This window comes from Pelecanus crispus, chromosome 4, assembly GCF_030463565.1.
Source record: "Pelecanus crispus isolate bPelCri1 chromosome 4, bPelCri1.pri, whole genome shotgun sequence".
In the NCBI taxonomy this organism is placed as follows: domain Eukaryota; kingdom Metazoa; phylum Chordata; class Aves; order Pelecaniformes; family Pelecanidae; genus Pelecanus; species Pelecanus crispus.
In genome coordinates, this window is record NC_134646.1 from 18,832,649 (window position 1) to 18,845,896 (window position 13,248).

General features: G+C 37.1%; 1 protein-coding gene across 2 annotated transcripts in view; it reads right to left on the reverse strand.

Annotated features, from left to right (window-relative positions):
- LRBA (LPS responsive beige-like anchor protein) overlaps positions 1-13,248 on the reverse strand; it is a 419,408-nt gene that overhangs the window by 373,122 nt on the left and 33,038 nt on the right. For both annotated transcript variants that reach the window (XM_075709754.1, XM_075709753.1), the window contains exons 2-4: positions 3,703-3,934; positions 3,469-3,569; positions 1,159-1,254 (exon numbers count right to left, since the gene is read on the reverse strand). In XM_075709754.1, coding sequence (XP_075565869.1) covers positions 1,159-1,254; positions 3,469-3,569; positions 3,703-3,934 — 429 coding nt within the window. The remainder of the gene's footprint in view (positions 1-1,158; positions 1,255-3,468; positions 3,570-3,702; positions 3,935-13,248) is intronic.

Sequence of the window (13,248 nt, forward strand, 5' to 3'; positions counted from 1 at the left end):
ACCCAGGTCAGTGAAGAAGGACGGGGAGGAGGTCCTCCAAGCACTGGAGCAGAGATTCCCCTGCAGCCCGGGGAGGACCCCACACCAGAGCAGGTGGATGTGCCCAAAGGAGGCGGTGATCCCATGGGAAGCCTGCACTGGAGCAGGGTCCTGGCAGGACCTGTGGACCCGTGGAGAGAGGAGCCCGTGCTGGAGCAGGTTTGCTGAGGGACGCACACTGGAGCAGTCTGCTCCTGAAGGACTGCACCCTGTGGAAAGGACCCACGCTGGAGCAGCTCATGAAGAACTGCAGCCTGTGGGAAGACCCACACTGGAGAAGTTTGTGGAGGACTGTCTCAGATGGGTGGGACCCCATGCTGGAGCACAGGAAGAGTGTGAGGAGTCCTCCCCCTGAGGAGGAAGGATCAGTGTGATTAACTGACTACAAACCCCATTCCCTGTCCCCCTGTGCTGCTCAGGGGAGGAGGCAGAGAAATCGGGAGTGAATTTGAGCCCAGGAAGAAGGGAGGGGTGGGGGGCAGGTGTTTCAAGATTTGGTTTTATTTGTCACTACCCTACTCTGATTTGATTGGTAATAAATTAATTTCCCCAACCCAAAGCATTCTATGATTCTATGATTCTAAGTTGAGTCTGTTTTGCTCATGTCGGTACTTGGTGAGTGACCTCCCCGTCCTTATCTCAACCCATGAGTCTTTCATTATATTTTCTCTCCCCTGTCCAGCTGAGGAGGGGAGTGACAGAGCAGCTTTGGTGGGCACCTGGTGTCCAGCCAGGATCAATGCACCACAAAGTCACTCTCACACATACTGGATACTAACACAAGCAGCATTCCCACAGAAACAGGGGAGTGAAAAGCAGGCAGACTCTCTTTGCAGCAAGACTTAACTGAACCAGTCGGGGCGGGACGGGACGACAAAAAAAAAGCCTCGTTTATATCCATTCTTTATGCAATAGTATTTGTCCTCCTGTAGTAATAATGCACATTTATTGGAAGTATTATTTATTTAGGCCTAATGTAGGTGTCAGGCAGAGAAAAAAATCTGGTTAAACTCTATGTCTATGACGATGACAAATGAGGCAAAAGAACACCACAAATGAAAATAACCAATGGCCATAACAGAATAACAAACAAACATGAGACTTAAAGTATCTACATACTGCAGCACTTTTTCCTGGAAAGTTGAAGAAGGCATCAGGTCCATACTTCTGAGGCATGTGTTTTAACACAGACAGTAACTTCCCAGCATGTGGTGGCTGACAAAGAGAATTATTACACTTGTAAATAAATAAAACACACCTATAAGAAAGAAAAGACTATACACACAAAAAATGAATTTTGACACATTTTAAAAAAGCTTTTGGTTGAGTAATACTCTAAGACACTTTGCATTTTCAATAAACAACATTAACAAAGAGTCATGGATACCTTCACACAATACACAGTAGGTGCACTGAAATACAATTAATTAGATAACGAAATTAAGGACTTAAAGGCCAGAGACACTTTCATCCAGCATAAAGTAAACTGACCCTGAATGCTGGTTCCTCCCTCTATCTGTTCACTCCCATTAGCACTACCATTTGTGTGGATTTACAGTGAGCTAAAGAAAATTAACTGATCCAGCTGAAAACTAATTTAGGAAAAACAAATGCAAACCAATTTTCAGTTACAGCAGTTTTGGACTGCCAGCACAAGGGAGATGGGGGGAATACCTAGCAAAACGGAGAGGGAGGACCAGCAGACAGGACTATTTTCATCAGGACTACAGTCATATAATAGATTAAAGTGTCTTTGGTTACATATATCCCTTCATATAAGTCCATGGAGAAAGATTCAAGTCTCAAGGGCAGTTTGTAGCACCTAAACTGAGTGCTCAGTTAGTGCGAATACTTAACACTTCCCCACCACCCTAATTCTGCATTGATTTTGTTGTAATACTCAGCAACTATAAACTCCAAATCAAGTATATGAGCTCACATCAACAGAAGTACAGCAAATACTGGTCACAGTGACAGAACAATTTTGTGCATCTTCTTTTACCACTCCATAACTTTCCAGTAGATCTATTTTTAAACCACGATTTTACACTTCTGATCTTTTCCTGAAAGTGCCCTTTTTCCCCTCTTGTAAGGGGCCACCCTCTGGACACCAAGCATCACATGATTCACTACAAGTGTTTCAAATGTACCAAAATTATAGTCAGATAAACAGTGCTTCATGAATCTGAATTAAAATTGAGGAGGAAACACTGAGAACTGCTTAGATGTCTTCAGCACTACAGAATTCAACTAGGTGATTTGTGTTGTAGCCAAATACTTTGTATCTTTACAGCACTGCTGATTTTGTGATTTATGGAGCTGTGCAACTCCTTAGCAATGCAACTGTAGCATTTTTCTCTTCCTTTCCTCTATATTTAGTCTTTATTAAAGAAAGGAAATTAAATGCAAATAGCAGAGAGACAGGAAATGAAAAAGTTAATGTTACAGAGACAACCTGAATTCATCTATAGTTAAATACACTCTGTATGTTCAATTATTAAGTTTAAACCCCCTATTAAGTTTAGAGTATTTTTATTTGCCCAAGTTAAGATCTCCAAAGTTATTTAGTTCAAAGGGTCATTTAAAATTTGCTATATTATTTGTGCATACTGGCTTTTATACTGAATACATTTTTTTTGAATTATCTAAAGTCGACAGAGTCACTTTTGTCTACACTAGGCAGAGTATTTGGAGATAACAGGAGATGAATTAAAATTCAAAGCAGGGAATGCAATTGTTAAAATAGTTCCCAATTCCAGTAAAATAAAAATTCTGTGTTAAAGAAAACTTTATCTGGTGGCCTCTACAACATACACATTTTTACTTTAGGGAAGGAGGTTCTCAACAGTAAAAGGAGACCCTCTTTTCCCTTTCTAGTTCACACAAGAACAGGAGAAAACACACAATACAGTTTTTCAGCTGGAGCTTGTCTCCTTCATTTCAATTGCTGCCACAAATTCTCACTTCCCTAACTAATTTTTTTCAGTCTTCAGGTAAAGAAGAATAATGTGAAAATCAGAACACACTAACCTGCCTATGTAGACAATTTTTATTTATTTCTCTTTTTTTGTATTAAAAAAAATTTAATCCTTTTTCCTTCAATTTCACATAACTGGAATTTCAAAAATAAAAACGTGCATAAGAACACTTGCTTAAGAGTCACCATACTGTTCCCAGGTGTTCAAAAAGACCAATCCAGTCCATAGGGCCCAGGAGAAAATTTTATTTCATCACTATTCTACTCTTTGCATTTTAATTCCTTGCAAGTAAAAAGATTCATTGATATAATACCAGAAAGCAACCTGTATTTCTTGGTACATTTAAAATTTGTTTATTATAAAGGTTATCAAACAGCCTTTTAACTTGTCAACATTAGGAAAAATATAAACACTACTACAAAAATGGTTTCAGTTTTGTGTTTTCTTTTACCCATCTCCCTTTTTCTCCTTGAAGCTTGCTGAAGAATAACTTTAGCTCTCGAACTGTCAAGTTATAGCTAGCCAACACACCCAGCATATCCACTAAGAGATCTGAAAAGGAAAAGAACAGCAATGTAATTGCTTAATAAAATGCAACGTCAAATTTCTATCACTTAATTAATGTTTCCATGAGATTTTACATAAAAGGAATACAGTTGGAGTCATACACGGGGTGAAACTGTACCTGCAATCATGTTGTCAGCTCTATCAATCCTCTTGAGCACTTGTTCAACAAGCCCCACTTCTGTGCATGCTTGTAGATTGCGTATACTTTTCTTCAAGATTGCTGTAAATATGCTCCACACCTCAGCCTGGCAGGTGATGTCACACTTGTCCAGCAAGTCTACCATGCAGGTGATGCCCTCTCCTTCTTGGATGATAAAGTTCATTTCCAGGTCAAACTGGCCCCCAACAAGCTTTCAGACAAAAGATTAAAAAAAACCTTAAGACAACTGTATCAAAGTACCATTCCATGTTTACAGTTATTCATTCTGCAAGAAGAAAGCTATCAGAGACTATAATGAGGCCAATATCAATATATCAAGTCTTATTCTTCCTCTGTTTCAAGTTCTGTTGACTAACTTCAACAAATGTGTTCCTAAGGTGTCATCTACTGTCAGATAATTGCTGCAGAAGAACATTTGGGTAGTTTAAGATACAGATATCCTGAGCTGCCCCACACAACTGAAAAGTGAAAAGACCAAGTGAGCATTCCAAAACAGGTGAGAGACAAGTCAGCTAATATACCTTAAATGGCCTGGAGTGGCCCTAAAAGATTTCCTTCACATGTGCTAAGCACTCCTCAAATAAGAGGGCAATTCTAGCCAAAAGGAGCTGATGCACATCAGAAATATTGCCACTTATAAACACTTAAGAGTCATTCCTGACATACTGAATAAAGCTGGTTAAGTATTAACTGCCTGTTTCATTAGTAGCCACAGGTACTAAAAGGAAGCGAAGGCTTGCTATATATTTGCATGAATGTGAAACAGCAGCACTGTTTGAAGCCTTTGACTATGCTTCAGCTAAGGCACTTAAATCCTCTAATATTTCAGGTCTCCTAGATGCAGGCTTTGTTTGAATATACACTGAGTAAGTAACCACACATGCACATGCCAAGGAGGTGGAGGGTGAAGGAGACAACCTACTTCATTCTCATTTGTGTACTCAAAAATTCCAGTTGAAGGAAAGACAGATTGTACTAACCAAACTCCTCTACCCCAATTCCCCTCCTCCACTTTTTAAGCTTCTCTTGGACTTTAGAACTGTATTAAACTTAATGTTTGCCATAATACCCATTATATACCAGCATACAAATAGGAATTCAGATAGCATTGATTCAAATGATCAAAATGGACTCACGATCAAAAGCATTTCAGCTCATCCTCACCTCTACAAGTTTGTCTAATAAAAGACATTATTTCTGTCCTACACGGTGTTCCTTTCACAGGCTTTGACCATTAACAGCTTCAGTACTGTCACTTGCTGAAGTCATACCATGTCAAAACTGCTCCAAAATACATACACTAACTTGCTTCCATATTAGCTCGGACAGCTTCTCTCAGCTAGTCAGGATCTGAAGATAAACTTACCCAACGGAACAGAATATACACTCTTCATTAACTACTGAAATTACCATACATTTTCCTCAAGTGTCTAAATCTTGTCACTTTGAAGAAGCAATCTTTGGTATTCCAGGCATAAATCAGTAATGCCAAACACCACAAGAAGCAGAGAAAGTTACTGCTTTTATGACAGAATAGACAATGTCTCATGGCAACAATTTCTAAACAGTTATTTACACTTTTCCATTTTCTCCCCTCTTGGTCATGAAAAATAATTATGCAATTTACTATCAGATGCTTCCTTAATATCTAGGGGAACTGCAGGAACTAAATGGGGAGACTTGAATTATATTCCCAGCTTCTCTATATCAACTCATGCTGTCAACTCAAACAAATCTATCAAGTCATTATCATTCTCCAAGCCTCAGTTTTCCCCTTCCATAAGATGGAGGCAGAGGCCTACCTCAAGAAAGCTCTGTAAGGTAGAATTCAGGGGAGAATGCTGAGCAGAATGGATTAACGCAGAATTAACGCAAAACAAATGCAAAGAATAAGGTACACCCCCCTCCTTGACAAAAAACCTGACAAAACATTTGAAAATGTAAAATACATAACCAATGTTACACTTTATTTTACACTAAATTTATCATCCCCTACAAAACTGAGGTATTCCTCAAGAAGCCACTCTCTCACCATCAAGAAACAAAGAAAATACTGCATTCCATGTACAGACAGAATAGCTGAAGGTTAAATTCTAACCACAAAACACCTGCTAATTCTTAACAAGAAATTCAACTCTTTATGCATTTGGTTTTAACTACCAGCCAACCATCAATTATCACACCAAAACCATATACAGCAATTAGAGGTGACCTTACCTTCACCCTATAGTCTACACCACCAATCTTTCATTTTTGGCTAGATACACTATTATCAGTAACCACCCATCCAGGAAGCTGTCAAATTAGGTTTCCAATCTAATCTGCAAACATAAGCATTTCAGCAAGTACATTCTAGAAATAATATGCTATGGTAGAAATAATTACCATTTTAACATTTCCTTTAAGGGAAGTGAGGACAAAAAAATTGACAGAGAAAGCAATATACCAAAGGCACAGTGCAGTTGATGTACTATATGTATGCATGCCCATTAGATACACATAAGCACACACACCCCCCCACAGTATTTCATATTAACCCTTTCTAATGGTGATTTGAAACTGATCAACCTTCAAAACACAAATTTGTTTCCAATGACAGGGATCATAATCCAGGTCCATGCATTGGCTAGTTATTATCTGAGCTGCAGTAATGGCTGTGCACAGCAAAATGTAATCTTCCCAAATGTCACAGTAAGTTATGAATATCTGAGCAGCTTAATGCACCTTACTAGCCATGAAGTGTGAGAATGTAATCTTATTACCTTTTTTATGGTTGTATTTTTTTGAATAATGTAGCCTTTGAACTGATGTATAGTCTTTCCTTGCACTTTAGCATGATTTGGTCTCCTATGTCGCACAGTACATTTTTCAAAATTCTCCAATTCAACGTATTTTAAGTCCTATGCTGAGCTGCATAAACAATCTTTATAGCAACCTACAGGGTGGCATAACGTTTTCTTTCTTCAGCAAGTATAAGCTTACAGGAATGGTCTTAAAAGTGCAGTATTCAAAGTATTCAAATACATCCTCACAAATTTTACATTTTGCCAGTTATATTTACCTTAAAAAAATTTATAAACTAAACCAATAGCTCAAGCTTTTTGGTAAAATGTTTCTACATTTAGCTGATTGAGAACAGGGAGAATATTTTACAGCCATTTTTAACTACACAGAGAGTGTGATTTTTTTTTTTCCACTTAAAGCAGCAAACTAATGAGAAGGCAACATAATAGCACTAATTTTAAGTCTAAAATAGCACTACATCACTTCTAAATAGAAACAAAAAGCCAATTTAAACACACATAACCTCTCTTTGCAATGAACCTTTCATGTAACATAAAATGGGAGAAGTGATCCAAGATATAAAAGAGATGGCGCACTCTTTGGGTGAGCAACTACCAAACTACAGTATGCAGAAAACAGATCAGAATAAACACAGCCAAGCTCCACTTTCCTGAAAGATCATGATCTAGATTAATAATCTAATTTAAAGTCATTTTTCCTAGTGGCAGAGATAAAATATTTCAAAAGCTTGTAAGAAAATGTGAGGAAAAGTATTTCTATGAACTATAACAGAAAAAAAAGAAATCAAGTCCAAGACCACAATCAGCATTTCTCTTGGAAAAGCCAAATTGGCTATACTTGGGAGAATTGTAGAGCTGGTTCTCCACAGTTTTACTTCAAACCTCCACAAAAGACTTCACTTCTACAGAGCATCCTCGTCCTTCGGGTTACTAGGTAACATACACATCAAGACAAATGTACTATTTTTGTTCCCTAAAGCCAGGATGAAAGAACTATTAACCAAGCAAACCGTGACCTCCCCTTTCCTCAAGATGTTAATTTTGTAGTCTCAGAATTGTTTCTTTAGTATGTTCAAAACAATAAGTATGGAGAATGCCTATCCAATGGAAAATGCCTATTCCATGAAAAAAGAAAAAAAGATGCAGTCAAATAGGCCAGCTCCATCTCAGTGGAAGTTTTAAAAGTTTATGCTTAATAAGAACCTGCAAAGCTGTGTATGCAAAGCTGATAACTGCCCAAAGTTTTCTATTCGTAGCAGTAAGGTACTTATACAAGATAAACATCAAGAAAAATGTGTTGAAGCTAAACCAGTTGCCTTTTCAACAAGTAAAGGTTTGATATACACCCTGTATTTTACCTCTGTTCACAAAATAGCTATGTTACCCAAAATAGTCCTGTTCTTACTGCAATTTTACATCATGTCAGTTGATCCAAGGTTAAAAAAACTAAACAAAAAAACCGAAACAAAAAAAACCACGCCAGAAAACACCCCTATGTTTTTCATCCCTCAGGGATGAAATCTGAATGCAGCTTCTGGAGAACACAAACGCAAAAAAAGATTAATTCATTTTAGCCATTATGCTTCTGAGTAGCAATAAATATAATATTCTTTGCCTACATTTACTCTTATCTTCCACCAAAGTAATAACCCACATCCTGGACTCCATCCCTTTTCACGTATTCAGAAACTCAAAACAAATATACTGATCGTGAAAAATACATGCCAAAGATTTGGGAAGTATAAGAACTAAAATCTCTTTAGGGCAAGAATCATGACTGATCCCAAGCCAGTTAAATCCCCTGAGGGCACATAATAAACAGTAAAAGTCAACACTGTGGTACACATCTTGGGTGTGATAAAATTATGGTTCTGATTTGGAAAGTCCTCTACAGATAGAAGAGGAAAAAGGTGGGGAAAAAAGAATAACTCATACATACTAATTTGCGGCAATCCATTCTCTGCCCCTCACCCCCCACTTTTCCATGCAGTCTTTTCTATCACTAACACAACACTTGGAGGTGAGAACATATTAAAATATGAGTCCTAAGAGGAGATTTGGTAGGAAAGCCTCTTGACATTTTGGATAAGTATATCAAATATAGTGACATTAGCATGAACGTCAAGTCAGCGAAATCAGGACAAACAGGGCTCAGGCCCAGAGAGGTTATAGGGAAGCAAGAAAGGGACAGAAAAAGTCTGGATGTCAACCTTTCTTTCTTCAATATATTGCCACTATATCAACCATAATGCTATCAACCATAATGCAATCAGAAAAAAATAGACAAAGCACAAAGAACTGTGGGAAGACCCACTCATGAAAGGCAAGGTCACAACCTTTCAGCAAGATGCAAGTGATTTAAAGTCATTTGCTACCTTAGCTCAAAGTTTAAAGTAACATGAGACCATGAATATGCAAGCGACCAGTGACTCTCTCACAGAAGGAAATATTCTACACCAGCCTCTTCCATAAGCATTCTCTTTAACCTTGTTCCAAACTTTGCACTTGCTTTCTTCCATGTTCAAAAAACCAAAACCAACCCAAAAACAATAAGACAAAGAGCACACAGGTATTTCTTGAGCAGAAAACCACTTCCTGCTGATATTTCAGGCTGAATTCACCACTTTCCCCCCCAACCAACACTACCCAATACTTACAGTACAAAAAAAGAATACTAAGAGTACTCATCTCCTCTGCTTTCTAAGGGAAAAAGGATGGTAAGAAAGAAAAAAAAAAGTTCATTTTCTTCTTAATTAGCTGCTTTCTCCCCTGTTGTCAAGTTCCTAACAAGACTGCCTAAAAGTAAATTTAACAAGCACCCACAAGGCGTTAAGAGTCTACTACTGCCACCTAATGTTGTATTTGAAACCGTTAGCCCAGCATTACACATTTTTAATATAGTGTCTCAGCATGGTATAATTCTCTTCCTCCCCAAGACAGCTTTATATCAGCAGCTTATACCTCATGCTCTGTCACAACAAAGAAGAAAACTGTATCTCCAGGAAACAAGACTGGGTAAGATTTCAAATTAGCAGAAAAGTTTACATTTAAGTATTGGTTTATGCAAAACCAGAGTTTCTTCAACTTCACAATTTCTAACTATAGAAGGCACACAATTTACCCAATTTACACAGGAAAGAGTAGCAAATATCTCCTATCCAGTTAATCTGAGACGTAACACAGTTCCTTAAAACTTTTCTTTAAAAAGGCACTGATCTATGTCTATGTATACATTAAAATGACTCTCTCACACAAAATAACAAATGTAAAAAAGCAAAATTCTTGTCCCAGTAGATACATCTGAAGCATCCTTATGGTGGTGACATTCACCTACGGGTTTCTCCTTCCCAACAGGGGGCGGGGGGGGAATGTTTAAAGGATAATTATGCTGTAACCAGTGATGTTGTATTTGTCCTAGCTAATCATCTAGTATTTTCCACTCTGCTTGCAAGCATTTTTATGTCGAATTAGTCCACTAACACAACTAGTTCAGTTTGTAGTGTGCAGTTAAAGCTCCACTGCAAGCAGAGCAATGGAAGGAAAAATTAGAAAAAATTACACAATGTTTTTAAACACGGGGCCAGGAGGAGCAGCACTGTGAATTTCAAGTTTTATACATTTTGGGTTTTAATCTATTTTAAGAAAGGCTTTTAGAAATTTTTTTTTTAAGTACATACCAAAAAAATTAAATTCAATCTCTATCTTATAAAGGAACAATCCCAGTTTCAAGCTAAATGAAGAGCAAAGTTACAGCACTCCACACCATCATGCACAGTGCTTCTGCCTTCCCTTCTGGAAATTCAACAACAGATTCCAAAAATGAAAGACATAGACAAGTCCACTACTAGGAATTTTACCCTCCTCTCAATCTTTACTGACCCATCAAGAGGTGGGACAGCTGATATGAAAAGAATAATTGCCAAGAACAAGACATGAAACAAGTACTAGGGGTCCAGGGAACCACACTCTGACATAGACCAAACAGTGGATGTACCCAGCAAACCTGCAGGCCATTGGGCAAGCTTGGAGAAGAAAACAGGGGACAGTATAAAACTGATTCTCTACTGGCTTCTGTCCAAAGCACGACACTGAGCACAGAAGCCCTTTGCTCCTGAGGAAGCCACATGACTATAAGCTTTATTTCAAATCCCTGAGGAAACAAAGGACTACCAAGTTGATTTTTGCAAACCAAACAATTTCAAGACAAAATTTCAACACACTCCAAATAGTGGCTAAAGGCACATTTAGAAAACCTGGCAGTTTTCAAAGTTTGGCTTATATTATAGATCTCAGTAGACATTAATACAGATATAGACCATATCCAAATCCAGCTGAAATTCATACCTTTCCAATATCCATATTAATAGAACTAAATTCTGCTTCTGTTTTAATTAACTTTTTTCAGTGTACCTTAACCTGTGATACTGTTTAAGACATACAAGAAAGATATGACTCTGAGACACAGTTTAATAATATGCAAATTTGTAGCTCCATACAGGAAATGAAATATCCTAAATCTTTACATCACATCAGATTCATATGTGCATTGAAAGCAAATAAATCATTTAAACCATGATACAGAGAACCTTTTTAAATTTGCATTTATCTACAGTAAATACTGCCATGTTCTTTAATAGCTTGCTAGTGCAATCTTAGCAAACTAATGATTTATGGTTTTGACATTTTAAAAATCAGAAATCTGTCATTTTATGACATCCACTAGAAAGTCAGCTCGAGTTACATTATTCTGAATTTAAACTCAAATACATGAAACACACATAGCAAAGCACTGTACCATACTGTCCATTTCATTATCCCAGCACTTCTCTCCCTAGCTACACTTCTAAAAGTTATCTAACATTTTTATTTGAATTTACAAGAATATTAAAAATAGATTTTTTTTTTTTTTCCAGGATCCAGATACATATAGCTTCATTAAGCACATAACTTTTTGTCAAGTCTGGAAATATCACCCATCAGCAAACAAAAACAATCTGCTATACACTGAGAGAAACAGACTGCCTCAGTCACCAAGCTGCACAGGTCTGCATCCTGTCCTGTCTTAATCCTTCCTCTCAAGGAAGGAGCCCAAAAGATAACATTTCTAATATCACATGAATCAACATGTCCAGAGTGGGGAACAAACCATACAGTCAGGATGACTTTACAGAGAATACCCTGCTTGGGCCTACCTCCATCAGTCAGGACATTCATATTGTATGCCGCAGGCAGAAGCAAATTCACTCTGCCCATAGGCCAAATCAGGAAAAAAAACCACCAAAAAAAACCCCAACTATACAACACTGACACCCCACCTGAGCAAATATAACTGTAAGTTTACATATACTGAAAAATGAGGGCCCACACGGAAGTTCGACAGGTAGGTTAAAATGAGCAAAGCAGACTGACTCCCACTGCCAGAAAAGAGTCTTTTCTTGCAATAACTAGCAAAAAAAAAAAAAATAATTCAAGTCTAATAATACATTTGGATACTCCTAAAAAAAACACTTACCTGAAACAATTTGCCCAGGTTTTCTTGTCATTAAATTACTTTTTGTAACCTGCTTAGTATTCAGCATCTGAAAAACTAACAGCTAGCTTTTTTCTTTTTAATTACTTAAATGTAAAATACTACCAAAGATATCTGGTTTCCTTCAACCAAACTGGTGTGAAGAGACAGTAATAATAATAATTCAATAAGAAAGCATTTTAAGATGCTTCCTTTAAATGTCTAGTTTTACTAATCACTCATTTATTATCATTATTTCAATATGACAAGGAAATCACAGGTGTAGTAAACCCCTTCCAATTATGAAGAACTACAAACAATTACACAATTATTCTTATGTTTACCACATATACTGAACAGGAACATTTCTAAAAATATATATATGCCCACAACAGGTTACTAATGTACAATAATATATTATATTTGACCTTCTGAAAATTGCAGCTTCCTAAGCTAAGAAAACTAGAAAAAACGTAATGTAAATAATTCTCAAAAAGTCTCCCAGTGCATCCAAAGTGTGCAAGACAATCTTCTGGGGTGTGGAAAGAAAATATTTTTTGCCTCATTACTAAATAAAATTTTAAAATACATTTTATTTTATCTTTATCTCATCCTTTTTAATTTCTATTTTTGTATGGTTTATAATGTACATAATATACTAATGCAGCAGTACATGTATATAATTTATAAATAAATAGTTATACATTTATTGGGGGTGCATGCTCAATTTTTTTTTACTGATGGGGTGTGCAATCACAAAGGTTTGAAGACCATTTGTCTAGATGCTAGAGAACAGACAATATATCCCAATATTTTTCTATAGAAACAATACATCTGTCTGGCATTTTACGGTGGATTGGGGTGGGGGGAAGGAAGCCACCACTCTACAGAATCTGAAGTTTGCACCCTGCAAGTCTTATACAAGCAATCCTTCACATAACGTTATAACTTTTGACTTAAATTTTGTAATACTTGCAAAGTACATTATTAAAAAACTGTGTAACAATGGAATTCTAGGAGTAAAACAAGGTTACGAGTTTATTCTAGGAAACGTGTTTGAAAGTGTTTTGCCAGCTTGTAGAGACTAGGGGATAACAGCTACAAGGAAGAGAGAAAGATGAAAGGATAAAGGAAATCACAGAAGAGGAACAAACTAGAATATGTTCCAAACATGGAATTGTATAAGAATAG